General features: G+C 38.2%; 3 protein-coding genes across 11 annotated transcripts in view; 1 reads left to right on the top strand and 2 right to left on the bottom strand.

The window, feature by feature from the left end:
• Positions 1-905, bottom strand: part of UCHL5 (ubiquitin C-terminal hydrolase L5) — a 50,720-nt gene extending 49,815 nt beyond the window's left edge. The window contains exon 1 of one of the 2 annotated variants that reach the window (XM_036837156.1): positions 696-905. In XM_036837156.1, the coding sequence (XP_036693051.1) occupies positions 696-771 (76 nt within the window). In that variant the 5' untranslated portion in view covers positions 772-905. The remainder of the gene's footprint in view (positions 1-695) is intronic. The other variant, XM_036837165.1, reaches the window with a different exon arrangement.
• RO60 (Ro60, Y RNA binding protein) lies at positions 1-23,053 on the top strand. Of its 6 annotated transcripts, none has more exons than XM_036837114.1 (10): positions 1,119-1,275; positions 3,473-3,628; positions 10,473-11,072; positions 15,556-15,776; positions 16,396-16,542; positions 16,798-16,935; positions 19,872-19,988; positions 20,680-20,793; positions 21,078-21,224; positions 22,712-23,053. In XM_036837114.1, exons 3-10 carry the CDS (start codon positions 10,493-10,495, stop codon positions 22,862-22,864), a joined length of 1,617 nt encoding a protein of 538 aa, XP_036693009.1. In that variant the 5' UTR covers positions 1,119-1,275; positions 3,473-3,628; positions 10,473-10,492; the 3' UTR covers positions 22,865-23,053. The 6 variants fall into 6 exon arrangements, with proteins under 6 accessions (XP_036692989.1, XP_036693000.1, XP_036693009.1 ...); XM_036837123.1 differs by having other exon boundaries at positions 1,138-1,275; positions 3,473-3,646; XM_036837094.1 differs by lacking the exons at positions 1,119-1,275; positions 3,473-3,628 and adding an exon at positions 1-398.
• Positions 21,073-27,203, bottom strand: part of GLRX2 (glutaredoxin 2) — an 18,008-nt gene continuing 11,877 nt past the window's right edge. For 2 of the 3 annotated variants that reach the window (XR_005017815.1, XM_036837187.1), the window contains exon 6: positions 21,121-21,206. Coding sequence is in view for 1 of the 3 variants with exons in the window: in XM_036837178.1 (XP_036693073.1) it covers positions 21,160-21,206 (47 nt within the window). In the remaining 2 variants the exon portion in view is untranslated. Of the gene's footprint in view, positions 21,207-27,203 lie in introns of all 3 variants that reach the window. The other variant, XM_036837178.1, reaches the window with a different exon arrangement.

Raw genomic sequence — 27,203 nt, forward strand, 5'->3', positions numbered from 1 at the left:
TGGAGCGACAGGGAAGGCTACAAAGTCAAATATGTTGGTTACTTAGGACCAGAGATAAGGGACAGAGTCAGAAAGAAATTACGAGGCAAGCATGTGGCCTCCGGAGCACTAGCTGGAGAAAGCACACTTCCCCGGAAGCCACAAAATGAGCAGAACGAGCGAGGTGGTCCGTGCGTCCCACGCGGCCAGCCTGTGCGGACGTTCGCAGGGCTGGTCACACACTCGAGGGGTTCTGCTCCGAATAACTCGAATGTCATGTTCCGGGGCGGCTTGGGCCTTGGACACCCCACCCTCGACAAGGCGCACCCGACTCTTCCTGTAGCACCGATGGCCTGAGACACGCACCTGGGCACCCCTGCCTGGAATGGGGGCGCCCCGTAGTGGAAAGGGAAGAATCGGTACGTAAAGTCGGGGGGAACTGGGGCGGGGACTCAGATCAGTGGAGCTAGTACTGGAGCGCCGAGTCCTGGGGACACGCTCCTGCCCTCGCGGTGTGGCTCTCAGATCACCACGGAAACGCGACTGGCCGGGACCAAGGAGGGACCGGAGCCCTGCCTTTCCCCCTCCCCGACTCCAGGGTTAGAGAGTCGCCTCCCTCCAGACGCTGGGCGGCGGCAGCCGCAGGGAAGCACTCTGTGCCCAGCTCAGGCCTCCTCCCGTGACCCCCGGCCCAGGACGGTCCCCTTGGCTCTCACCGAATCCTTTAATGAGCTCGGTGAAGACCCCGGGGTCGCTTTCCATGAGGCACCACTCCCCAGCATTGCCCGTCATGGCCCCGGCCACACGCCGCCCCGCTCCACCTCCGGCTCCGGCACCCCCCCCAATCCAGCCGCCTCCGGCCACTGAGCTCTGCAAACCCGCCGCTGGCTCGTCAACCTCACGTCACCCCGCCTACTTCCCGACAGCCTCCGGGCGCCGTCACCTGCAGCGCGACAGAGCGCGGGAGGACGCTCTAGCCACCCAAGAGACGGCGAAACTCTTTCTGGGCCGCGCAGGACCCGGAGCCGATTCGGAAGGGGCCAGGGCCGCCGAGAAAGGGCGGGATTTGGGGCGCCGGAGGAGGGAACATCCGGGACTCTCGCTAGTCTGGGGCGGGGGCGGGGCACGCCCGGCGGGGCGGGGCTCGCTCCCGGGAACCGAACCGGGAGACCCGGGTGGCGGAGTCGGAGCAGGTATCACCTTTCCGGCCGACGCGCGTCGTTTTTCGGCGGCGTGGCGCAGCGCTTCTCCCGGTGGCGCGGCGGCTTCGGAGGGAGGGTCGGCCGCCGGGCACAGGTGAGGACACCGCGGGCGGCCGGCTGGCCGGGGCCCTTTGTGCGGTCTGAGCGGCGCCGGGGACGCGCAAGGTCCGGCCGGTCCTCCGTGGCCCTCACCCCGCATCCCTGCGGCCGAGGCCGGAGCAGACGCTGCGCCGACCCGTCTCCCGCCCCGCCTCCGTGCCCTGGCGGGCTGGGTGGCTGGACCGGCACCTCTACTGGGCCGGGCCCTTCCCGAAGCCGGGACCGCTCCCCCTTGTACTTGCGGAGCTTCCCGCAGGCCGGCGTCCCAGGGGCCCGCTTTCCTCCTCCCCTTCCTTCTCCTCCTTCTTTTTCTCCTCCCGCCGCTGCTGCTGCGCCGAGAGGCGTTGCCCGGCCTCTGGGCTTCGGGAAGAAGGATCTTTGTGAGAAGACCGAGGGACGAATTTGTCCTGGAGGGAATGACGAGGGACAGGAGAAGATCCGTCCTGTCGTCGGTGGGGCTGATAGACAAGTGTAAAGGGGCGCGGTGCCTCCAAGGCACATGAGGTTGAAAAATGCAGTGTGTTAATCTGAAAATATTTGTAACGGTCCTAAGACTAAAAGATGCGTTAAACCAAAAATGGCTGTCTTCACTAAATCACGAAACCTCATTCACCAGGCCCTTGCAGAATAGTAATGTTAAAACTAAAATCTTTCAGAGTAGTAGTGTTCATGCATCACTCCTTAAAGCTCTGACTTCCAAGAAGGGCCCTTGGCTTCTAGAAAAAAAAAAAAAAAGCTTTACTTGGTAAAACTCGGATTCTTTGTTTCTCAAGCAGGAGGACCTGTGCCCTGGAATAAGGGAACCTTGTCCTGCAGGACTATGTGAAGCCACGAAATAAACATGATACATTTTACTGAGAGAAACAGCGGCACAGCTTTTATATGAAAACAAACGTGGTTATATTATGGATTAGAAGCCAAAATCTATGTCGGGGGTTAAATTAAAAAAAAAATTTTTTTTTGGAAACTTTCTTGAAGTTTGTCCCTGGGAGACTGTGTCTTCAAGCTGGTGGGGGGCGGGAGAGGTATGTATTCTGTTAATATACTTAAATGGGAAAGTCTGTGAGGCACAGGAGTCTGGCCTTATTTCCTTATGAACCACGCCTAGAATGAGTGTCATCAGAGCCCAAAGCTGTTTGCAGGAATTTGCCGTATTTTCTTCATCTGCAATATTGCTGTGAACTTGAAAATGTTTTTGGTGCTAAGTAACTATTGAATACATCAAAACTAACATTTGATACCCAACTGAACATGGTGCCTGTTGTAGAAAGACCGAACTGAAAGTTTAGCCCTTGAAACAGCCTATAAGTAATCAGAATGGGGTGTGTGTGTGTGTGTGTGTGTGTGTGTGTGTGTGTGTGTGTGTCAAATTTCTTTAATTATGTTGTTAACATTTAATTCTAAGAGGTCACCTAAAAATCCAGATTTCTGAGTTTTTAAGAAAAATGAGAAGATCTGGCAATATGAAGCCCAAACTACACGACGACCAGTTGGCTAAAAGGTGTATGCCTTCCGAATATCGTGCTGTCATGTCTGCTCTAGTTCCTCACCACTTTTTATTGCATCACCCTTGACTTGATTCGCTCATGTCCATTGACCTGTCTGAGTGAGACAGCTCTCTGAATTTGTGGCCCCCGTTTTTGCAGTATTGTTTCTTTCAAACTGTCTTGCTCTCATAGATGTAAGTCAGCTTTGACTCCATTTAAAAAGGAATAAGCTGCAAACTTGTTTGATCTCTTGGGATGAAAGAGAGCCTTTTCAAGTGACAAATGATCAAGAGACTTGGGAAAGATATTTAGATGTGTACATTCAAGAAGAATGTAGGCATCCTTAGAAGTAATATATTATTAGCACTGTTAAAAGTTACTATAGATGTTCTAGTTCTAGCGAATAAGAAGCAGAACTAGTGCTATTGCATACTGTGTATTACTGCCATTCACTGATCTTGCATTCAAAATTAGGAAAAAGAGAAGTGGGCAATGTATAAAATATCCACAACCAATTTCAGAGTGTGGCCATGCTTTTAATGATATTGTAATCTGTTTGATTTCTTCTCAAAATTTTGATTTATAGACGTTGAATACAACTTTAGCTGTATTACATTTCCTTGCAGGGGTGTTGCTTTAAGAGCACAGACTAGGTCAGGCCAACTGAAAGAAGAATTAACTATCTTTTGTTTGTTTGTTTGTTAGTTAATCTGGATTTACAACACTTGATTATTCAGAAGTGGATTAACTGATGACCAGGCTTTGACCTCACTCACTGCCCAACTGCCTTCTAAACCACTGACACTGGAGCTTAAGCTTTGAGAAGGGGGTTGATGACATTTGGGGAAGGAAGAAATTAAGGTCCTGTATAGTATGTCTGTGTGTATCTCAAATTTCTTTCTAAAGACAAATATAAAAAATGTAGGATTAAATATCACTTAAATGCTTATGTATTTAAATAACTTGCCAAATATATTTCACCTAGCCAAGTTTTAATTTTTTTTTAATAACAGATTTTTGAGATAGAATTCACACATCACATTCAGTGGGTTTTAGTATATTCACAGAGTTGTGTAACCATCACCACTATATAATTTCAGAACATTTTCATCACCCCTAAAGAAACCCCCTACCACTTTGGAGAACAATGTAGCAGGTCCTCAAAAGGTTAAATATAGAGATATCATATGATGCAACATTTTACATTCCACTAGCAGTATATGAAGGTTCTAATTTCTCCAAATCCTCGCCAACACTTATTATTGTCATTTTGATTATTGCCATTCTAGTAGGTGTGAAGTGGTATCTCCTTGCAGTTTTGATTTGCCTTTCCCTGATGACCAGTGATATTCAGCATCCATTTTTGTGTTTGTTGGCCATTTGTATACCTTCTTTGAAGACATACCTGTATAGATTCTTTGCCTATTTTTTAATTGGGTTATTTATCATTTTATTATTTAGTTATGAGTTATTTATATATCATAGACACAAATTCATTATCATATGTATGATTTGCAACTATTTTCTCCCATTCCATGGGATGTCTTTTGCTTGCTTTGTGGTGTCTTTTGAAACACAGTTTTAAATTTTGATGAAGTCCAGTCTATCGGTTTTTTTTTTTTTTTTGTCAGTTATACCTTTGGTGTCTGTATTTTGAGATCAACTCATTTCAGTTCCAGAGTTAGCATCAGATCCCCCAAGTGAAAGGGCAGGATCCCAAACAGATTGCCCTTACTTCACACAACAGCCTCAAATAAGGTCCCAGTCCAGCCAACTAGGCTTCCCACAATGTGCTCAGGGTCAGTAATTCACTAGAATTACTCAACTCCCTAAAAGCACCATCCTTATGATTACAGTTTTATTATAAAGGATTTATAATAAAATCCTTTATTATAAGGGATACAACTCAGGAACAGCCAAATGGAAGACACCACCAGGCCACTGGAGGCAGCGGAGGGATTCCTTCTGTTTGTAGAATCCTGGCACCTCACCGTCCCAGCACATCAGTGTTCACCAACTGGGAGTCTGTGCTGAACTTGTTTTTTTTCTTTAAAGATTTATTTATTATTTATTTTATTTTATTTATTTTTGGCTGCGTCGGGTCTTAGTTGCGGCATGTGGGATCCTTGTTGAGGCATGCGGGATCTTTTGTTGGGGCGCATGGGCTCTTCATTGTGGTGCTCAGACTTCTCTCTAGTTGTGGCCTGCGGGTTTTCTCTCTCTAGTTGTGGCGTGCGGGTTCCAGAGCGAGTGGGCTGTGTAGTGTGCGGCACTCGGGCTCAGTAGTTGTGGCACGCAGGCTTAGCTGCCCCGCGGCATGAAGGATCTTAGTTCCCTGACCAGGGATCAAACCCGTGTCCCTTACGTTGCAAGGTGGATTCTTTACCACTGGACCACCAGGGAAGTCCCTCCGCTGTACTTTGATGTCCAGAGTTTGTATATGGGGTTTCATGACTAGGCATGACTGATTAATTCATTGACCCTGTGGTTGAGGTCAGTCACCTGCCTTCCTTCCCTCCTGGGAGGTTGATCTGGCCTAAAGTTCCAACCTTCTAACCAGATGATTGGTCTTTATGGCGACCCCCAACTGGAAGCAATCCAAAGACCCAGAATGAGTCACCTCATTAGCATAACAAAGACACTCCCATCAATCAGGATATTCCAAGGTTTTTTTTTATTAACTTTTTTAAATTGAATAAATGATTCTTTAAATTCTATAGTGCTTTACAGTTTTCAGAAGTTTCACACATATGATTTCATATAATCCCATAATAACCCTTTTTTTTAATCCTCTATCCCTATATTTCCCCTTCCCTCTTCCTTCTCCCCACTGTAACCACTAGTTTGTTCTCTGTATCTGTGAGTCTGCTTCTTTTTTGTTTTATTCACCAGTTTGTTGTATTTTTTAGATTCTGCATGTAAGTGATACCATACAGTATTTGTCTTTCTCTGGCTGACTTATTTCACTTAGCATAATGCCCTCCACGTCCATCCATGTTGCTGCAAATGGCAAAATTTCGTTCTTTTTTATGGCTGAGTAGTATTCCATTGTATATGTATATACCACATCTTATTTATTCATTCATCTGTTGATGGACACTGAGGTTGCTTCCATACCTTGGCAATTGTAAGTAACGCTGCCATGAACATTGGGTGCATGTATCTTTTTGAGTTAGTGTTTTTGTTTTTTTCCGATATAAACCCAAAGTGGTGTGTGAAGCCCTGTGAGAACCATGGACAAAAATCAGATAGTCTTCTTTTTTCTTTTTTTTTATACAATTTTTAAAGGTTACACTCCATTTATAGGTATTACAAAATATTGGCTATATTCCCCGTGTTGTACTCTACATCCTTGTAGCCTGTTTTGCACCGAGTAGTCTGTACCTCCTGCAAAAACCAGATATTCTTTATTATACCACTGTGTCTTATCACCTAGCCAATTTTAAAGTTAATTTGTATTTCAGCGCTCAGTGACAAAGAGAGCAGCTTGGAACATGCTGCCATTCTGTTTTTTATATTTCACTCTAAAAATCTGACTCAGGTAAATCTACATAAGCAAGTAGAGAGGTGCCGTTAACTGTTAATGATGTAATCTGATCCACAGTTTTATGTTGCACCCTGGAAAGTATGTTCACAGAAGCATATGAAAAGGTGAAAATTTCTCCTGCAGAAGTATCGAAAGGGTGTGTGGTCAGGGTTGTCATTAATAAAACATAACATGCAAGGGAAGATTCCATTGGTACAGCTATGAATAAATAATTCATTTCTTATAATAGGGATTACAAGGATTACATTTAGGGATTTCTTTTTTAGGCATCCTCTCTAGATTTAAAAGTTCATTTTTCTGCTTGCTTTAGAAAAGATACTTGAATACCTAATATTAAACATATTAGAAGAACTTACAGAGAAATACTGTTCTCAGGTGACATTTTTACTCAGTACTCATTACTTTCTCTTTGTAACTTTTTCATGTTTTATTTTTCTTAATTGTATTTCTATTACCTGCATATAGTACATTATTTTATCCTGATTACAGAATTTATGTTAAAGGCTTGAATTATGTTTTTAATTGCATGCATTGAGACTTATTTTCAAAGTAAATGTGTTACAGGAAGGAAAAGCCAGTCATGCATAATACTTAGATAAATGGTTCAGAAAATCAACTTTAATGCTGCTTAGTTATCCTTAAATATATATTAGGAATTACTTAAAAATGGTGTTCTAGAGGAGGGATACACAGATAAGGCCTGGTCCCTGTTCTCAAGGGAACCATTGATGTTAGCTGGACATACTCACAAAGAATAATAAAAGGGAAAGAACTTTGAGAGCAGGGAGATTTGAGGTTTATATTGGGACCTTGAAATCTCACCACTTGGGCCTTGGTGCAGGAAAACTGGTGTAGTATAATCTGATAATTGAATGTCTTCTCAAAATTATTCATTTAACAAATATGACTAATAAGCAGGAATAGCCAGGTTGAAGAAACACCAGAGAGTGTGTGTTTTTGTTAAATCTAAAGGAGAGGCCAGCAATGTCAAAAAATTTCTACTGGAATTAGCAATTAATGTTATAAATCTTTGAGAAGGCTCTTAGCCTTTTTGGATTGAAAGGCAAAGGTAAATGCCATATTGAAAAGGGGGTCCGAATACATAGAAAAAGCAACATCCACTGCACCAGGAGTTTCAGCCTGTGCTGTACTCAGTCACTATAAATCAGTCCATAATGACTGATACAATATGATCACTTCGTCTCTGACACCACCTGAAGCCTAGGCCTGCACTGAGATTAACTACTTTATGTCAGAGCTTTATTTGGAATATTGACACTGCTGTTTCCAGCACAATTCAAATCACTGTTCCCCCTCAGTCACATGCAAAATGTGAGGCTTTCTTCCCAGCACTTACCTCTGCACCATTGTGTGTTCCCCGCTCTGAGACCCAGTCTTTCATTGCTCCCTTACTCACCCAATTTCCCCGCATTGAGAACTCCCTCAATTTCTTTACTCCTCTTTCTCCCTCAAAGGGATCATTACCCATAACCTTCACCCTTAGCGAAGGAGATTTTTTTTTTTTAAGCATCCATTTCTTTACCACTACATATGATGATAGCTGTGGGGTTTTTTTTTTAATTAATTAATTAATTTATTTATTTATTTTTATTTTTGGCTGTGTTGGGTCTTCGTTTCTGTGCGAGGGCTTTCTCTAGTTGTGGCAAGTGGGGGCCACTCTTCATCGCGGTGCGCGGGCCTCTCACTATCGCGGCCTCTCTTGTTGCGGAGCATAGGCTCCAAACGCGCAGGCTCAGTAGTTGTGGCTCACGGGCCTAGCTGCTCCGTGGCATGTGGGATCTTCCCAGACCAGGGCCCGAACCTGTGTCCCCTGCATTAGCAGGCAGATTCTCAACCACTGCGCCACCAGGGAAGCCCGGAGATACCTCTTTTGCTGTCAAGGGCTAGTCTCAGCCTGGATGCTCTGAAGCTTCTTTCAGGGATCTCATTCCCTCACTTACGCCCTTTCTCTGCTGTCTTCAACTCTCCGAATCAAACTTTGAACCTCAACCTCAGAGTCCTCTCATCTGAAAAGGTAAAAAGATCTTTCCTCTAGCTCCTGCCTTCTCTCTTACCTTCCCTTGAGAACTTGCCTTCTGTGCAAGAGTAGTCTACCTGTGAAGTCTCTTCATCGCTGCATGCCCTCCTGACCTCACTAGAATCAAGCTGTTTCTCTCAGCGCCCGACTGCGATTGCCTTTCCTCAGCATTCCTGTTGCCAACTTCAGCCTTACTCACTTGATTGCTGAACATTTGACATTACCAGCCATTCGCTCTGTGAAATTCTCTTCCTTGTGGTCTACGATACCACCCTCTCCTGATTTTAAGTCTGCGTGCCTCTCCTTCTCTTTCTTCTTTACAGGGCCCTTTTCTCCTTAGCTTTTTTTTAATTGTCAATATTCACCAGGATTCTGTCTTTAGCCTTCCCCACAGTATATAAACATGCTCAAGCTTGTATCATCTTCAAAACAAAATTTCTTTTACTTGTGTTCCTCTTTAAGCTCCTACCTTACCTGTCAACATTTCTTTGCAGTATATTTAGTTCCTTTTCTAAAATTTAAAGACACAGAGTGAGATTTCATATACCCCTTCCTGGAATGTGTTCCCCAAACTTTATATGCCAGTTTTTCAGTCTTCCTGGATTATTGAGACAGCATTATTTTATCCTCCTCTGCTCATTCACTTTTCTGTTAAAGCACTTGATTACAGTTTGCTTTGTATTATGTATAAATTTCTACCTCATCAAATAGACTGTGATTTCCCTGAGGGCAGGAAAAAAAGTTTTAAAAATCTTTTTAAGGGAACAGAAATCTCCTTCATGCCTTACACACAGTATGCAGTAAATGCTGGTTGGGGATTTTTTGTTGGTTGTTTGCCATGGGGAGAAGCCCAGTGCACTGTAGTGGCCCAGGCAGGAAACCTGAAGATAAACAGCTGTACTATAGTGAGAGTAGCGGTGAACCGATAAAGTAGTGGATGATTGTGGTTACTCCCTTTGGAGGGGAAAAAGGGATACTGCTGCCAGACAGCTAGTTCTAGTAGCTTCAGAGATACTGGAAGGAGGAAAATGTGGGTAGTCACAGATGAAGTAAACTATAAACGAGCACTGTTGATACAGGATGTTAATCAGTTAGCATGCTCTCAGCTACAGGTAGCAGAAAACTTATCAATGGCTTAAACAATAAGGATATACTTATGATATATTAGGACATTTCTAAGTAGGGCAGTTCCAGGTAATTTGATGATATCAATGACCCAGATTCCTTCTTTTTTTTTTTCTTTCTGGTGCTTCCATCCTTATAAATTAGTTTGTCTTCTTAAACTGGCACCCCCCCATGGCTCTAGGTAGCTGACACCACTTCAGGCATCATGTGCAGATGAGTATGTCAGGGCAGAAAGGGGAACATTCCTTTTTAAGAGCCCAAGCCTCTTTTTAAGAAGGAAGAAAACCTCAGAAGTATTACCAGCAGACTTATCATGTCTCACTGATGGGAGTTGTGATACTTGCTCAATACCTGTACCAGTCACATGGCAAGAGGAATGAGAGCATCACCTGGGAACTTGTGATAAGTACGAATGCTTAGGCCTCAACCAGACATACTGAATTATGAAAGAAACTTCGGGGTGGAGGGGCGGGTGTGGAGCCCATCATCTTGTGTTTTAACTAGGACTTCAAGTAATTTTGATGCACACAGAGTTTGAGAACCACTGGCTTAGAGCAATCAAGATTCATCCCTTGGGGCTGGGGAATGTCCCCTGAAGGGCATTACTACCAGAAAGAGGATAAGAGAAGGGAGAAGGGAGGAACAGATGTTCGATACACAATCAAAAATGTCTACACAGTTATTCAGGAAGTAAAGTGAGTGCTTAGCCCCCTGTCTGTGTCGGTGACTATTGCCGCCCCTTTTATTCTCCTCCGTCTGGTCCTCTAGACTCCATGCTGAACTGCCTGCTCAGTCTCTGAAGCAACAAGCTATACCTCAAAAATGCGACTTCTTAGCTATTGCTTCTGATCGTTACACCACCAGTTACTGAGCTTAAGAAGTATTTTTAAATTAAAAGATTTCATGGCAGATTTCAATAAGCATAGATTAATAAATAATTTTCCTTTTTAGAATTTTCTTGTTTCTAGCTAAAATAACATTTTGCTCTTTGACAGGTTTCCTAAAAGACAGAAAAATGGAGGAATTGGTAAACCAAATGCAGCCGCTGAATGAAAAGCAGATAGCCAATTCTGAAGACGGATATGTGTGGCAAGTCACTGATATGAATCGGCTGCACCGGTTCTTATGTTTTGGTTCTGAAGGTGGGACTTACTATATCAAAGAACAGAAGTTGGGCCTTGAGAATGCCGAAGCTTTAATTAGATTGATTGAAGATGGCAGAGGATGTGAAGTGATACAGGAAATAAAGTCATTTAGTCAAGAAGGCAGAACTGCAAAGCAGGAGCCTACGCTCTTTGCCCTCGCCATTTGTTCCCAGTGTTCCGACATAAGCACGAAACAAGCCGCCTTCAAAGCTGTTTCTGAAGTTTGTCGCATTCCTACACATCTCTTTACTTTTATACAATTTAAGAAAGATCTAAAGGAAAGCATGAAATGTGGCATGTGGGGTCGCGCCCTCCGGAAGGCCGTAGCAGACTGGTACAATGAAAAAGGTGGCATGGCCCTTGCCCTGGCCGTTACAAAATATAAACAAAGAAATGGCTGGTCTCACAAAGATCTGTTAAGATTGTCTCATCTTAAACCTTCCAGTGAAGGTAAGCGTAAGATCTTCATGGGGGTGGGGGGGAGGTGCAGATATCCAAAAAATAGCAAATTTTTATTTGACATAAGACAGTTATGTAATATTTTCTAGAAATAGCCTTTAATTCGCAGAACACATTGATTAATTCATATATGTTTAATGCCAACCTGGAATTAAACACCTAGACATTAATGATCAAGAACCAAATGACAGATTTGCAGCTTGATATTCTAAATCTTAGAATGTCACCATGCTGACTAGAATGCTCACCCCCTTGATGATGGACTATGAAAGCAGCATGGATATGATTAAAGTTGTAGGAATCAAAACGGCTCCTAGCCAGTAGATGGCAGATAGCCAGGCTGTACTGCTTTAGCCCCTTTTTTCCCTCCCTGTCTTCCTAGGACGTATGTTCCGTGGAACCTAAAGGCTACCCGAAGTAGTGCTGAACTTAACAATTCAGGATGCTAATTGTCTCCAGGCAGTCAGCCAGGGGTCGTGGTAACTTGGGGCAGTTTTTCTATGTCTATGGGAAGAGACTTTTGAAAAGTTAGTTGGGTCTACAATGACTCTTCAGTCCTTCTTAGAAGGGAAATAAGAAAAACTTTTGCACAGGAATAATTTTAAGTGTGAACTTTCACAAAATGAGCATGTCCAAATTTGACTTTTTTTTTTTTTTTTTTTTAATACAGAATGGAAAGGATGCATGAAAGTGTTTTTATAGCTACTTTATTTATTTATTTTTGGCTGTGTTGGGTCTTCGGTTCGTGCGAGGGCTTTCTCTAGTTGCGGCAAGCGGGGGCCACTCTTCATCGCGGTGCAGGGACCACTCTTCATCGCGGTGCGCGGGCCTCTCACTATCGCGGCCCCTCCCGTTGCGGGGCACAGGCTCCAGACGCGCAGGCTCAGTAGTTGTGGCTCACGGGCCCAGCTGCTCCGTGGCATGTGGGATCTTCCCAGACCAGGGCTCGAACCCGTGTCCCCTGCATTAGCAGGCAGATTCTCAACCACTGCGCCACCAGGGAAGCCCGACTTTTTTTTTTTTTTTACAGCAGAAGTGAAACTTGAAAAGACAGCCCCTCAGATGGGTTCAGATTTCAGTTCTACTTATTACTTTGTGTCCTTACACCAAGTAACTTAACCTTTCCGAGTTTCTGTATCTTCATTTATTAAAAGAGGTAGAAAAGGAATAACTCTTAAAATTATTGTGACTAAATGTGATAGTGTGTATTACAATACTTCCACAGTTCCTGGCACGGAGTCAAGGGCAGTGTTGGTTCCCTCCCCGCCCTCCCACATAGCTTGTGTAATGATATCTTCATACATAGTATCTCCTCAGTAATTCTTAATTTATCCCTTTTTTTTATTATTATAAATGGACTTTTTCAAATGAAGTTTAAGCAGTAAATTACTGCAAACATTTATGTATACAAACACGTATATATTTTGATTTTTTATTAGAAATTACATGCTTGTTTTATTTATTCATTCATTCATTCATTCATTTCACGCACAGCTTGTGGCATCTTAGTTCCCTGACCTGGGATTGAACCTGCGCCCTCGGCAGTGAAAGCTTGAGTCCTAACTACGGGACTGCCAGGGAATTCCCTACATGCTTGTTTTAAAGTAGCTGGATAATACAAAAAAATATAATGCAGAAAGTAGTCCTGCCCTTCAAAAGAAATCACTATACATAGGTTGTATATTACTCGCGATTTTTCCTAAATATATACTATGTTTTATTTTTTAAAATTTTATATACCTTCTTTGTTTCAGCTAAAAGTATATTGATTTTTTTCAGGTCAGTAGAAATAATTGCATGTGTACCATTATATGAATATAATTTATGTAGCTAGTCTCTTACTGATGACGGTTAAGTAGCTTCTGGTTTTTTTATACTATTACAAAAATACTACAGTGAAAAAACTTGGTTAATATAAATGTTTCTATAATTTCTGTAATGCTTAAATCCACAAAGAGTATATGAAAGTGGCCCCTTTCCCCACATTTGAACACTGACTATTTACCAGTGTTTTTTAATCTTTGCCAACGATAGGTGAAAAATTTTATCTTGTTATTTGAATTTATGTATTTGGGCAAAAGCTCAACTTTTCATGTGCTTATTGATTATTTGTATTTTTTATGGATTATATTGTATCTTTTTCTTTTTATCTATCGAGTTGCTATTTTTAATATTATAAAAATAGCAATAATTATAGTCACCATTCATTCAACAAATATTTATTGAGCACCTACTGTAGATGGGCACTGTTCTCAGAACTTGGAATACCAAGTATAGGAATTAATAATTTATTATTATATACATTGCATGCATTTTCCCCCCATTTTTTTTCTTTGTCTTTTCGTTTTTTGATGGAGGGGGTTTCTGGCACAGTGAAGTTTGGAATTTTAATGTAATCAAACTTATCTGCCTTTGTTAATACGCTTTTATTTTATGTTCGGTTTAGAAAGGCCATTTCCAACCTAAAGTCATAAAAATACTTACCTGTGTTTTTTTTCCTAACATATTCATGGCTTAATTTTTTTAACTTTAAAAATTTCTTTAAATCTTTGCTCCAGTTTGAGGAGGCTGTAGGGATACAGCTTTGTTTGTCTATTGAGACACTATGTGGTGGTGTGGGCCTAAGTGCTAGTTCAAATTGGAAAAATTAGTTTCTGAATTTGTGCAAACAGTTATTCCGGGTTTTGAATTCTTGGTCTATAAATTGAGAAATTAGTAGATATTCCCTAAACTTAGTCCCACACATAGGATTCTTTAATTCTAGATTTTTGAGGGCAGAACTCATACTTGAAACCTTCTAATAATAGCAATATGTCTAGGTGTAGAAGATCCTTAGGCTTCTCAGAGCCTAGTGTTTGGAAACAAACTCTAATTTACCAAATAAGTAACTGAAATGTGTATTTAAACAGATAAAACAATTCAAAGTGTGATTCAACTAATCAGATGTTTATTGTGTTCCTACTGTGTGGCCAACACAATTCTAGGACTTGAGGAAGATAAAAATAATAATAAGACAGACTTTTTGAAAGTTTTTTTTTTTTTAATAAATTAATTTATTTTTGGCTGCGTTGGGTCTTTGTTGCTGCGCACGGGCTTTCTCTAGTTGTGGCGAGCATGGGCTTCTCTTCATTGCAGTGTATGGGCTTCTCATTGTGGTGGCTTCTCTTGTTGGGAGCACGGGCTCTAGGCGCTCGGGCTTTAGAAAGCACAGGCTCAGTAGTTGTGGCGCATGGGCTTAGCTGCTCCGTGGCATGTGGGATCTTCCCGGACCAGTGCTCAAACCCGTGTCCCCCGCGTTGGCAGGCAGATTTGTAACCACTGCGCCACCAGGGAAGCCCCGAAAGTTTTATTTTAGTTGGAAAGAATAGAAAACATGCTCACATGAAACATGAACTCATTTAAGGCAATGTAAGATTTTGTACTAAGATCTGTAAGATAGCAAGAGTCAAGATACTTTAGAAGTTCCTGCATGTTAGTACTAACTTTTGATCAAGTTATTTAAATTAGAGTTCGGATATAGCACATAAGCTCAATCTGCCTTAGAGATGTATTTTATTTGGCCTGCACCATATTTTAGAAGAAAATGAACTCTTCGCAACATCACATAAAAATCCATATTGTACCTTCTTTTGAAAATACGGTTTTTTGGCAGCAGTGAGCCAATATTTCACTAAAACATTTGTCAGGGCATTCTCTCTTTAGTTCACCACAGTGCTAACCACTCTCTCTTCTATCAGTGGCCTCGTTTATTTATTTACTTTACCTACCTTTCCCCCATAGACCCTGGAATTTAATAATTCAGTCCGTCCCCTCCCCCCTTATACAGAAGTGGAAACTAAGGCCTAGAAAGATCACACAGCCATTTATTGGCAACATATAAGCTAGAACCCAGGTTTCCTCACCGCCCCCCAACTGAAAGCTCTTTCAACTATTGAAAGGAATTGTAGAGGAAATGAACACATTATTTTCCCTTTTTAAAAAATTTGGCCTGTAATACTTTCTCAGCTATTAAAAAAAAAGCACAAATTACCTACCTACCTGTCTACTTCCACTTATCTCTACAATTTATAAATGCATATTTATTTAGCAGCTAAAGGGGCAAGTGAATATGAGATTAATTGAGGTAGATCTGTACTTTTGTGAGTTGTTCTGAGATCGTGGACCTGAGATAGGCAGTGTGTACCAAAGGTTCTAATGCTAGTGCTTCAAAAAAATAAATAAAAGCTCCATAATGAAATGACTTAGGATATTGGAGCTTTTCCTCCAGAGTCTCATGTTGAAGCAGTTACGATGGAATAGGCAAAATTAGCAGACTCCATTGGCTTAAATGTGTTTGTCATATCATAGGAAGTAGCATGTCGGTTTAAACTCCCGTGTATCTAGGTGTGCCTTTCACATAATGCGTTCTCCATAACATGTCCTGTTCTTTACCTTGTAATCCTACATGCCTTTTTAATTCTTTATTTTGTTAAAGGACTTGCTATTGTTACCAAATATATTACAAAGGGCTGGAAAGAGGTCCATGAAATGTATAAAGAAAAAGCACTTTCTGTGGAGACTGAGAAATTATTAAAGTATCTGGAGGCTGTAGAGAAAGTGAAGCGCACAAAAGATGAACTGGAAGTCATTCATCTGATAGAAGAACACAGACTGGTTAGGGAGCATCTCCTAACAAATCACTTAAAGTCTAAAGAGGTAAGCAGATTATAATATGTTAAAGCATGTGATTAAACATGAGGAACTTACTCTGTGTATTAAAAGGATAAATTGTGGGTAATGCTTTTAAAAAATAATTCATTAGTACTTAAAAAAAATTTTTTTTTTTTTTTGCCCCACCACACAGTTTGCAGGGTCTTAGCTCCCCAACCAGGGATTGAACCTGGGCCCCAGCGCTGAAAGCACTGAGTGCTAACCACTGGACTGCCAGGGGATTTCCTAAAAAAAATAATTTAAATATATCTTAAAATTAACGTTTATTTAAAACACCTAACACAATGCCTAGATGTAGTTGGCATTCTATAAATATTAGTTTCACTCCAGCAAATGTGCTGGTTAAATTGCCTCACTAATTAAAATAAATAAATAAAATTCTTATATGCAATTCCTTTACAAAATATACATCACTTTCTTACCCTGGTAAAGAGCAAGTTATTTTATTTGATGAGCCTTTGAACAGTTCACACAGATTTTTATTTAGAACGTGCTCTGAACCCCAAAAGAAAGCCTTAAAAGTCTATTATTAATTGATACAGCTATGTTATACCTATTCATTTACCCTTAACTTCTTATATTTCTACCTGTGTTATTGCAATAGGTATGGAAGGCTTTGTTACAAGAAATGCCTCTTACAGCATTACTAAGGAATCTTGGAAAGATGACTGCTAATTCAGTGCTTGAACCAGGAAACTCAGAAGTGTCTTTAGTATGTGAAAAGCTGTGTAATGAAAAACTGTTAAAAAAGGTAAGCATTACCTTTGTTAACTACTACTAATTGAAAAAGTTGGCTCCTAAATTTTGGAAATGCGGTCGGCACATTTTTTAGGGCACATTTTTCAGAGACCAAGTTGCACTGACTCTTAAATCTAAGATTAATATGTCCTCATTTTTCTCTTTTATGAAATAGATTTATTAGCCATAATAACAAAAATCTTAAAGAAATAGTTACTGTTTTTCACTTGAATTTGACATTTGCTTTCTGTCTTTGTTGTGTTTCTAGGCTCGTATACATCCATTTCATGTTCTAATTGCATTAGAAACTTACAAAACAGGTCATGGGCTCAGAGGAAAACTGAAGTGGCGCCCTGATGAAGAAATTTTGCAAGCTTTGGATGCTGCTTTTTACAAAACATTTAAGGTAATGGTTTGATTTTTATTTTAAAACAGAAGACCCAGTTAGGATTTAATATCTTTTGTAAAAACACATTTTAAAGATAATATTAGTAGTTTAACCATTTTTGATTAGATATTCATTTGTTTTTTTCTTAGTTCATGTGAAAATGAATATATAATTAACATTGTAAGCTTATGAATAAAGTATTTCTCTCTACCTTTGGACAAGAACCAGTTATCCTAAGATCATTTTGATAAGTTTTAAGTTACCAAATTAAAAAATTTGCATTCCTCTGGAGTCCTGTGACTTGGTGACTTGGTCCTCTGTCCTCTATTTTTCCGTTAATCAGTAGTAGATCTCTTCTGTCTTGATAGGAAGTAATTTTTTTAGGAATGGAAATTCTATATCAGAACCATAAGTTAAAAGTTTTGGTTTTAAAAATGTCTTGCTATTCAACAAAATACTAGCAACCAAATTCAGCAGCAGATTAAAGAGATTATACAAGTGAGACTTATCCTAAAGATACAAGGATCATTCAATATAAGAAAAATCAATCAATGTAATACATCACATTAAAAGACAACATGATATCTCAATTGATGCAGAAAAAGCATTTGACAAAATTCAATACCCTTCCTGATTTAAAAAAAAAACAAACACTCAGTAAACTAGAAATACAAGTGAACTTCCTCAGTGTGGTAAAGGTCATATGTAAAAAACCCACAGCTATCATACTCAGTGGTAGAAGATTGAAATCATTTCCCTTAAGAATGAGACAAGGATGCCCACTTTTTCCACTTTGATTCCATATATACTGGAAGTTCTAGCAGTTTAGGAAAGGAAAAGAAATAAAAGGCATCCAGATTGAAAATTATCTCTGTTCTCAGATGCCATGATCTTATATGCAGAAAACCGTAAAGAATCCACAAAACAATACTAGAGCTAACAAATGGATTCAGCAGAGTTGCAGGATTTAAATTCAACAGGCAAAGACCAGCAGTATTTCTATATAGTAGCAGTGACCAGTTCAAAAGCAAAGTTAAGAAAACATTTCCATTTACAGTCGCATTAAAAAATAATGAAAGACTTTGGAATAAGTTTAACTAGGGAATGTAAGACTTATATACTGAAAGTGCAAAACAGTACTGAAAGAAATTTAAGAAGAAATAAATAAATGGGAAGACATCCTATGTTCATAGTTTGGAAGACTTAATAATGTTAAGATGCCAATACTACCCAAAGCAGTCTACAGATTAAGTGCAATCCCTATGGCAAGTTTAGCAGAAATAGAAAAACCCATCCTAAAATTTATATGGACTCTCAGAGGACCCCAATCTTGAAAAGAAAGTTGGAAGACCCACACTTCCAAACTTAGGATTTCAAAAATTACTACAAAGCTACAGTAATCAAAACAGTGTAGTATAAATACAGACATAGACCAATGGAATAGAATAGAGAACCTAGAATTAAACTCTCAGATATACGGTCAATTGATTGTTGACTAGAGTGTCAAGACAGTTCAATGGGGAAAAGATAGTGTTTTAACAAATGGTGCTGGGAAAACTGGATATCCACATGCAAAAGTATGAAGTTGGACCATTACTTTACACCACATACAAAATTTAACTCAAAGTGGATCAGTGACCTACATATAAGAGCTAAAACTATAAAACTCTTAAAACAAGACATATTGTAAAAGCTTCATTACGTTGGGTTTGGCAATAGATTCTTAGATATGATACCAAAAGCACAGACAACAAAAGAAAAAGTAGATAAATTGGACTTCATCAAAATTCAAATCTTTTGTGCATCAAAGGACACTATCAAGAGAGTGAAAAGATAACCTGCAGAAAAGAAAATATTTGCAGATCATCTATCTTGCAGGGGTTTAATGTCCAGAATATATATATATATATAGATAGATAGATAACTCCTACAACTCAACAGTAAAAGTACAAACAACCCAATTCAGAAATGGGCAAAGTACTTGAACAGACATTTCTCCAAGGAAGATAAACAAATGGCCAGTTAAGCACATGGAAAGATGCTCAGTATCATTAGTCATCAGGCAAATGCAAATGAAAACCACAATGAGATGCCACTTCACACTTAGTTGTGTGGCTCTGGCCATCCAGCAATTCCACCACCTGTGTATATACCCAAAAGAATTGAAAACAGGAACTCATACAGATACTTGTACATAGATGTTGATAACAAGCATTATTCACAGCAGCAAAAAGGTGGAAACAACCCAAGTATTCATCAAGAGATGAATGGATAAACAAAATATGGTATATACATGTAGTGGAGTATTCAGCCTTACAAAGTAGTAGAATTTGAAAGATGCTACAACATGAATCAACCTTGAAAACACTGTGCTAGGTGAAATAAGGCAGACACAAAAGGACAAGAATTCTATGATTCCACTCATATGAGGTTTCTAGAATATGCAGATTCATGGATAAAGAAAGTAAAATAGAAGTCGTCTAGGGCTAGAGGGAGGTGGGAATGGGGAGTTACTATTAATGGGTACAGAGTTTCTGTTTGGGATGATGAAAAAGTTCTGGAAATAGATAGTAATAGTGGTTACATAACATTATGAATGTACTTAATGCCACTGAATTGTACACTTAAAAATGATTAAAAGTAAATTTTATGTTATTTGTATTTTACCACAAAAAACTTTCTTGCTAGAAATTCCCAGTTTACTTCATGTGGAAAGATTAAAAAAAAAGGAAGATGATAACTTCTTTAAATTACTAAATAGGCTGTCTTATTTCCTTTGTTTTACCTCTAGTAAAAGCTAAGCATTTGTAATTGTCAATTGGTAAATCAAAAATCAGGCGTTTTATCTTAGTCTTTTGAATGAAAATTAAGTAAATATGATTCGTTAGAAATTTAATCTACTTATAATTTCTTTGATTGCTTTTAATGATTGTTTGGTTTTGTTTTCTCTTTAGACAGTTGAGCCAGCTGGAAAGCGTTTCTTACTGGCAATTGATGTCAGTGCTTCTATGAACCAAAGAGTTTTGGGTAGTGTACTCAACGCTAGCACAGTAGCCGCAGCAATGTGCATGGTGAGAACACCTAAGACAATTTAGGATTTTGCCACCCTAAAAATGTTTACCCTGGGGCAACACTATAAAGTTGGATATGATCAAGAATTATGTTTTCACTTGTTTTAAGCAAAGCTTTAAGTATTATATATATACTTGAGTGTACTTGTATATACTTTTATACTTAGGTATATACAATATTGTAGGTATATTGAAAAAGCATGTCTAAAGAAAAGTCAGAGTAGAAATTTTAATTTTACAACAACAGATTAAATATTACCAGTATTTTTAAGGAAATAGATAATGCTTAGAGAAACTATTAATGAATATAGACATTAAAAGATCAGGAACTAATAATAACAGTCAGGAGACTTGTCCTAGCCTGACTCTGTCGCTGAATAACAAGTAAATGAACCATAGGCGAGCTTCTTAGCTTCTCTTCTGTAGGTTTATTCCTTATTTAATAAAATGAGAAGAATCATGTATACTCTATTTGCTTCAAAGGATTGTTGTGAAAACCAGTTTCTTTATAAGAGTTTGTGAAAGTACTTTGAAAGTTATACCACTGTTACTGTGTAGTTTCCAAACACAGTAATATAAGTTTAGAAATAAAAGTAAGCATCATAGGGTATTTTCTTTCAAAGATGAACTTCAAGATACTGTATTTGTTTCCCCCAAATCTACTGAAAATTACTACCATTGAATTTTTCAGGTTGTCACACGAACAGAAAAAGATTCTTATATAGTTGCTTTTTCAGATGAAATGGTACCATGTCCAGTGACTACAGATATGACCTTACAACAGGTTTTAATGGCTATGAGCCAGGTAAGAAACTGTTTTATTAAGTTTATTTAACATGTATTATATAAAAATTTATTGATGTTATTCCTGATATTAATAAATTTGTGAGAACAAATTGTTTCATCACAACTTTCTCATGAACACAAAATCAGAAATATATTTACAAGCTTTGGGAAAGCCTATATATTGGGTCTAAACAAAATAACCTATAAAATAGTATTTTTAAGTATTTAATTATTTCAGACATGTCAGTACGGAAATGAGGGCATTTTCTTGTATTCTTATCCATGTTTTTTTTCCCGAGTTAGATCCCAGCAGGTGGAACTGATTGCTCTCTTCCAATGATCTGGGCTCAAAACACAAATACAGCTGCCGATGTCTTCATAGTATTCACTGATAACGAGACGTTTGCTGGACATGTCCATCCTGCCGTTGCTCTGAGGGAATATCGAAAGGTAAGATAAGTTCTAATGTTCTTTCTCACCCCAAATAAGATTCGATTCTCAAACATTCACTATATTTTTCAAAAAATGATACTGAAGGTAGTTCTGTACCTTTGTATAGGAATGTTACGCCAGTTCTGGACTCAGTAGTTCTGTACCTTTGTATAGGAATGTAACACCAGTTCTGGAAATAAAGAAGTACTGCCTACACATATATAATTTATTTCAACCAGTTCCAGTTCCATACATTTTAATATCCTTTGGAAACAGTATTTTCAATAATAATCAAAATTTTTTTACCTTAACTGTAAATTTTTAATGATTCAGTGCGCTCCTTGAAAAATTAAAGCATCATTTCTGAGTTTTGCTAAGGATTACATAAACCTAAAGCAAAGCTGTAATCTGTGTTTTAAGCTTTATGGGTCTTTCTGTGTTCTAATCAGTGCTCTCTAGTTGAGCTTTCTGAAATGATGGAATTGTTCTATATATGCACTATCCAGTGTGAAATCTACCAGTCACGCGGGCTGTGGAGCACTTGAATTGTGGCGAGCGTGACCGGAAGTGGAAATAGAGCTTGATGAAGAGCAGTGGTTCTCAAAGTGTGATTTCCCTACTAGCAGCCTTAGCGTCACCTGGCACCTTGTTATAAATGAATATTCCTGGGCCCCATGGGAGACCTGCTAAATCAGGAACTCTGGGGTGGGACTGTGGGATTCTAATGTATGCTTACGTTTGAGAACAAGTGAGAGAACGGAATTCGGAGTCAAGACAGCCTGGGTCTGAGTCCTGGGCCTTTCTCGTTATACTAACTGTGGATCCAAGTGAATTATCAATATTTAACTGATACATGTCATAGTAGTATATCACTACTGTGATATGTGCCATAGTACTTAAAAGTACTACTTAGCTTTTAGGGTTGTTATAACAATTACATTAGATAAATTGCCTAAAGAGCTCATGGGTGTCTGACATAGTGCACACTCAGTGATTGTTGGTTTTTCTCAAAAACTCAATTATTTTAGCCTGAAATCATAGCTGTAGAGAACAGGTTATTACATGTGACGTATATGTTACATATAGCAAAGTCATAAACCAAAAATCGATAACCCCAGGGAACTGTTTCCTTATATATATATCCTTACATACTGCCCCAGGGTTTGACTTGTTGGTAAAAATGTCATGCCCCTGAATATCCTGACTAGTTTCATAAGTACACAGTCCCTATGCCGCTCAGGAATGTGTTCTATGCCCGTAAAATGAGTAATAACTATTGAACAAAGAAGCAGGAATTTCAGGCAGGTTGTTGACACGTTTATTAACCTTCTATTCTTCTGAAGATCACATAGCCTGGCCCCAGAAGACTGACAGATTTTATGGAGGAAAAACAAATTGGCTTTGTAATGAAAAGCTGTGATAGAATTTAAAGTGTTTTAATTTTAGGTTAAAATTTGCTTTTGCTTACATACTATTTTTAAAATATTTTTGATCTTTTCCTACAGAATATGGATATTCCAGCTAAGTTGATTGTTTGTGGAATGACATCAAATGGTTTTACCATTGCAGACCCAGATGATAGAGGCATGTTGGATATGTGTGGCTTTGATACAGGAGCTCTGGACGTGATTCGAAGTTTCACATTAGATATGATTTAATCATAAGCACCAGCACAGTCTAAGAGGTCCATTGCCATCAGTGATCTCGCTAATACACCGCTACTTCCCAGCTAATCTTAATCCAATGAAAGACAGTAGGATGACGGTATAGTATGTGCATAATGGAAAGTTTACCTTACCCAAAAAAAAAAAAAAAAAAAGGAAGGAACAATAAGATGAGCCCAAAGTTCTTTCTGTCTACTAAACTAGCTCTTGGGAAATAGCTTCAGAATACACTGTAGCCCCCTCTATCTAATAGAGAACTTCTTGATGAGAGACTGTAAAATAGTCAAAAGAGTTTTGCTTTGATGAATAATCACATTTGTACTTAAAAGAAGAGAGAGCCAAAAGTGTAAGTAGTTCCATATCATGTCACTTATTTGAGAAATGCCTAAAGTTTTCTTACATGTTTTCATTGGTAAAGGACAACTTTGATAATGTCCAAATATTCTGAAATGCACTGGACCATGTAACTGTGATGGAATGTGAAACTCATTTGTAAACTTTTATACCAAGGGGGTTAAAAAAACAAACAAAAAAAACAAAGACATTTGATTATGAATGAGTTTTAGAAATTCCTTTAACAGTTTTCTACAGTCACATAAATAGCAGCTTTCTCAGTCAGTGAAAAAGATATTTTGTTTCTGTGGTTTAATTTACACTTGTAGAATTGTTACCATTAACCAGAAACATAAGGGAAACCCCTGAGAAGAGATCTGAAGTTTGTGTCAGCTGAGGAAGTCTATTTTGGTTTGCTTTTGTTTATTGCTGTGAGTGAGGGGCATGACTTGACAGTTTCCTCTGGCTTATAACAACATAGCCACATGTAGGCACACTTTTTTTTTCATTCTCTTAAATGAAAACAGATGTTTCAAGCCTTTAACTCCCCCCATTCATAATCTGAAAGTATGACAATTAAAATCTCAAACATAGCCAGATTAGCTTTTTCCTTACTTTAAAAATATTGTTTTAATTACTTTTATCTATTTTTTTAGCCAATTGTAAATGGGTTTTAGATATTTCTAATCGTAAACATGTTAGTGGCCTCCTCTCTCGTCCATTATTCATCTGTGGCTTTGTCCATTATTCATTTGTGACAAAACATTCTTTTTTGATAGTATAAAAAAATAATAAAGCAAGGTAGGTCTTTCAGGTTTGAAAGGCAGTTTTTGTGTGGCATATTATCACTAATCAGTCTGTAAGAAATTAATTTTTTCTATTTTATTTGTGTATATTAAACTTCCTATTCATTATAAAGTGCATTATTTTCTTGAGCAAGTATCCCTTCCTTGTGGGGAGGTTTAACCTGTTGAACTGCCAGTATATTTGCTCATAATTATATCATGGCTGTCTAAGATAATGTGCACATAAAACTTCAGTTTTTATGTATTGTTCTTTAAATGTATTTAAAGATTTACTGGGGATTTATAAAGCCCTTCTCAATATTATATGAAAAGTCAAACTAGTAAATGTAAATTATACTTTCACGTGCTTGGGGGTTAGAGGTTTTATGTTTTGGGGGGCAGGGAGACTTAAGTAATGTTAGAATTCGTATATTTTCTTCTGTTTCATGAGAAATTTGGGCTCTGGGAGTAACAAGACAATGTTCCTTTCAAACTTATTTGATATATTAATGCTGGCCTTGTCTGATATGTAGCTCTTCCTTCAAGGCCACTGGTGGCAATTTGTAAATATTATGATTTACCTGATTTTTTTGTCAGCAAAGCTAGTAGCACCACTACCCCCCCCCCCCAAAAAAATACATGGCTTCTGATATCTTTGTTTTTTATCCTCTGTCAGGCATTGGATTTGACATGTTAGCTACTTTTGATACATTAAAATATTATGTTCAGATTGAATTTAAAGTTTAAAGAACCTAACAGAATTTTGTAATAGTACTTGAATTCTGTAAGTAAACCCAAAATCTTCTTAAATTAAAAATTATAACATGATCTAACTTTTTATTCCTAATAGAAATGTTAAGTGGAATGTAGTATAAACGTTTATTTCCTTCAGTTAAACACTATTTCTATATTGTTTTTAGACAGATATGTTCAGGAACTAATATTAAATCCATCAGAGAAGTAAGATTAGATGTGACTTTTTTGAAGTCACATAGATAAGTCTATTAAATGGTAAGATTTGAGAAAGAAAAAACTAAAAGCCACCACTGAAGGTAGCTTTATTTTCAAATCATGGAGCTTTAGAGCTGGAAGAAACCTTAGAAATTTAAAAGGTAATTGTTTGAGTTAGGTTAGGGATCCATGGTCTGAGAGAGTGTGACTTTGGAGCCCTAGATCTAGTAGATCTAGAAACCTCGGTCTCTTCATTCCCATTCCAGTGTTCATTTCCCCACAAAATGGGAAGACATTGACTTACAAGAGTAGGTGATAAAATAGAATTATTCAAGACTTTTATCTTCTTAGGTATTAGGAAATAATGTATATACACGATTGCTTTAGGAGTAGAAAAACAGAACTTGTGAACATGTATACTTCTGTAGTTCATAGTAACCCTCAAGCACAATTAATGTCTTAATAACCTGTATTGCTATATAACACAGTCATATAGAATAAAAAAACTTTACCTCATTATGAATAAAATGTACTCAAGTGATAAAGAAGTTTTATTTTCTGAATTCTAGCATTACTGCTGATTAGGAAAACGTTGCTTCTAAAAAACAATCCTAAGAAAAGTAAACTTTATTTCCTAGAAAATATGTAAATATTTTCAGGATATAGTTGTAATTAGTAAAACAAAAACTAATCTTATGATCCTACCCTATCCCTGTTAGTTGAAATTTCTTGGAAATTCCACTTATTAACACTTATGTATTATTTAGTTTAGTAATCATTTTAGGAAATATTGGTGAGGAAGACACTAGTGAATGGGATTTAGCGTTATACCCTTCTGGAACCTCTTTTGCTTTATCTAACTTACTGTGTGACTGTAGACAACCAATTTAACCTATGTGATTCAATTTTGCTATCTTTAAAAAGTAACATATCTGATGCTTGGATCATAGAAGAATCAATGATTTTATATCTGTATAAAACTTGAAATTGGGAAGAAGGCTTGCAAAGAAATTAGAACTCTTTTAAAAAATTAAAAACACTTTTAATAGGATATATGTTTTGAAAGATAAAATGTTTTAGGAAAACAGCTCAGTAGGCTCAATAGTTTTTTTAAACACTCCTGTTCTGAATGGGAAAATGTGGACGAAAAATTTTAACAGTAAAGGTAATGACTAAAGAAGTCACTATTCTCTGATAAGAGAAAGAAGGAATATATTCCATTAGATAGATCAAGAAAAACTAACTCATACTCTAAATGAGAAGATGGTGTTACGAACATTTGCTTAATCTTTTAAAATAACAGGTAAATCTACAAGCGATAGAATATCAGTTAATCAGGATTTTTTTCTGCAAAACAATTGAAAATTATTTTGGAAATTTAAGATAGAATTTCTGAATAAATTTGAGGATCTGACAGTCAAGTAAGAAACATCTTCAGAAGCACAGTAAAGCTACATCTAAACAATAATTAAAGGGAAATGATTGTGATCACTTATTGGACTTATTTCAATTTGACCTAAAGATGATATACCCACAGATCTCTCGGTGAGTCCCTTACAGTTAGTAATCACAAATGAAAAATTCTAGTCTTGTATACCACAGACTTGGGTGATTCGTTAAGGCTATATCCCCTCTAGAGAAATGTCAGATAGCTTCAATGTAAACGTGCACAAGGGAGAATTAGAAAAAAGATAAGTTAAACTATTTCATTAGTTGTATTTACTGTATGCATTTAATTTAGTATATATCCCAGTTACTTGCTCCGTAGTCCCTTATTTGTTGGAAGATTCCTTCTATACCTTTTTTTTTTTTTCTTTTAAAACTCCTTTCTTCTGACATTTTGGTCTTCTGTTTGTTTTTCTAGTCCTGCTCTTCCTGACTAATAAAATAAATGACAGGAAAGTCACCTGTATTTAGGTTTGGGATACATCTTGCAGATTGCTTTTTGTTCCATATAGATTTTAAGGTCATATTGTTTTCAAATTAATAATGGGCAGTTCTCCTGGAACAATAATTGAATTGATAAATTCTCTCCCCAAATCAAGTTATACTGCATACCTTTTATATTAGATGTTTGCAGAAATTTTGTGGCCTTTGAATAGGATCAGTTATTCAGCCTTTGTTTGCAATTATAGATGTACCTAGCTCTTAGAAAAAGCACTCTTTGAAAAATAATTAAGTGAATACTCTTTCAGAAAATAGCATGTCTCAGTGCTCATATTTCCATAATTATAAAGACTACCCACAAAATCTTTGTCTACCAA

The sequence above is a fragment of the Balaenoptera musculus genome, chromosome 1 (assembly GCF_009873245.2).
Source record: "Balaenoptera musculus isolate JJ_BM4_2016_0621 chromosome 1, mBalMus1.pri.v3, whole genome shotgun sequence".
NCBI classification, from domain to species: domain Eukaryota; kingdom Metazoa; phylum Chordata; class Mammalia; order Artiodactyla; family Balaenopteridae; genus Balaenoptera; species Balaenoptera musculus.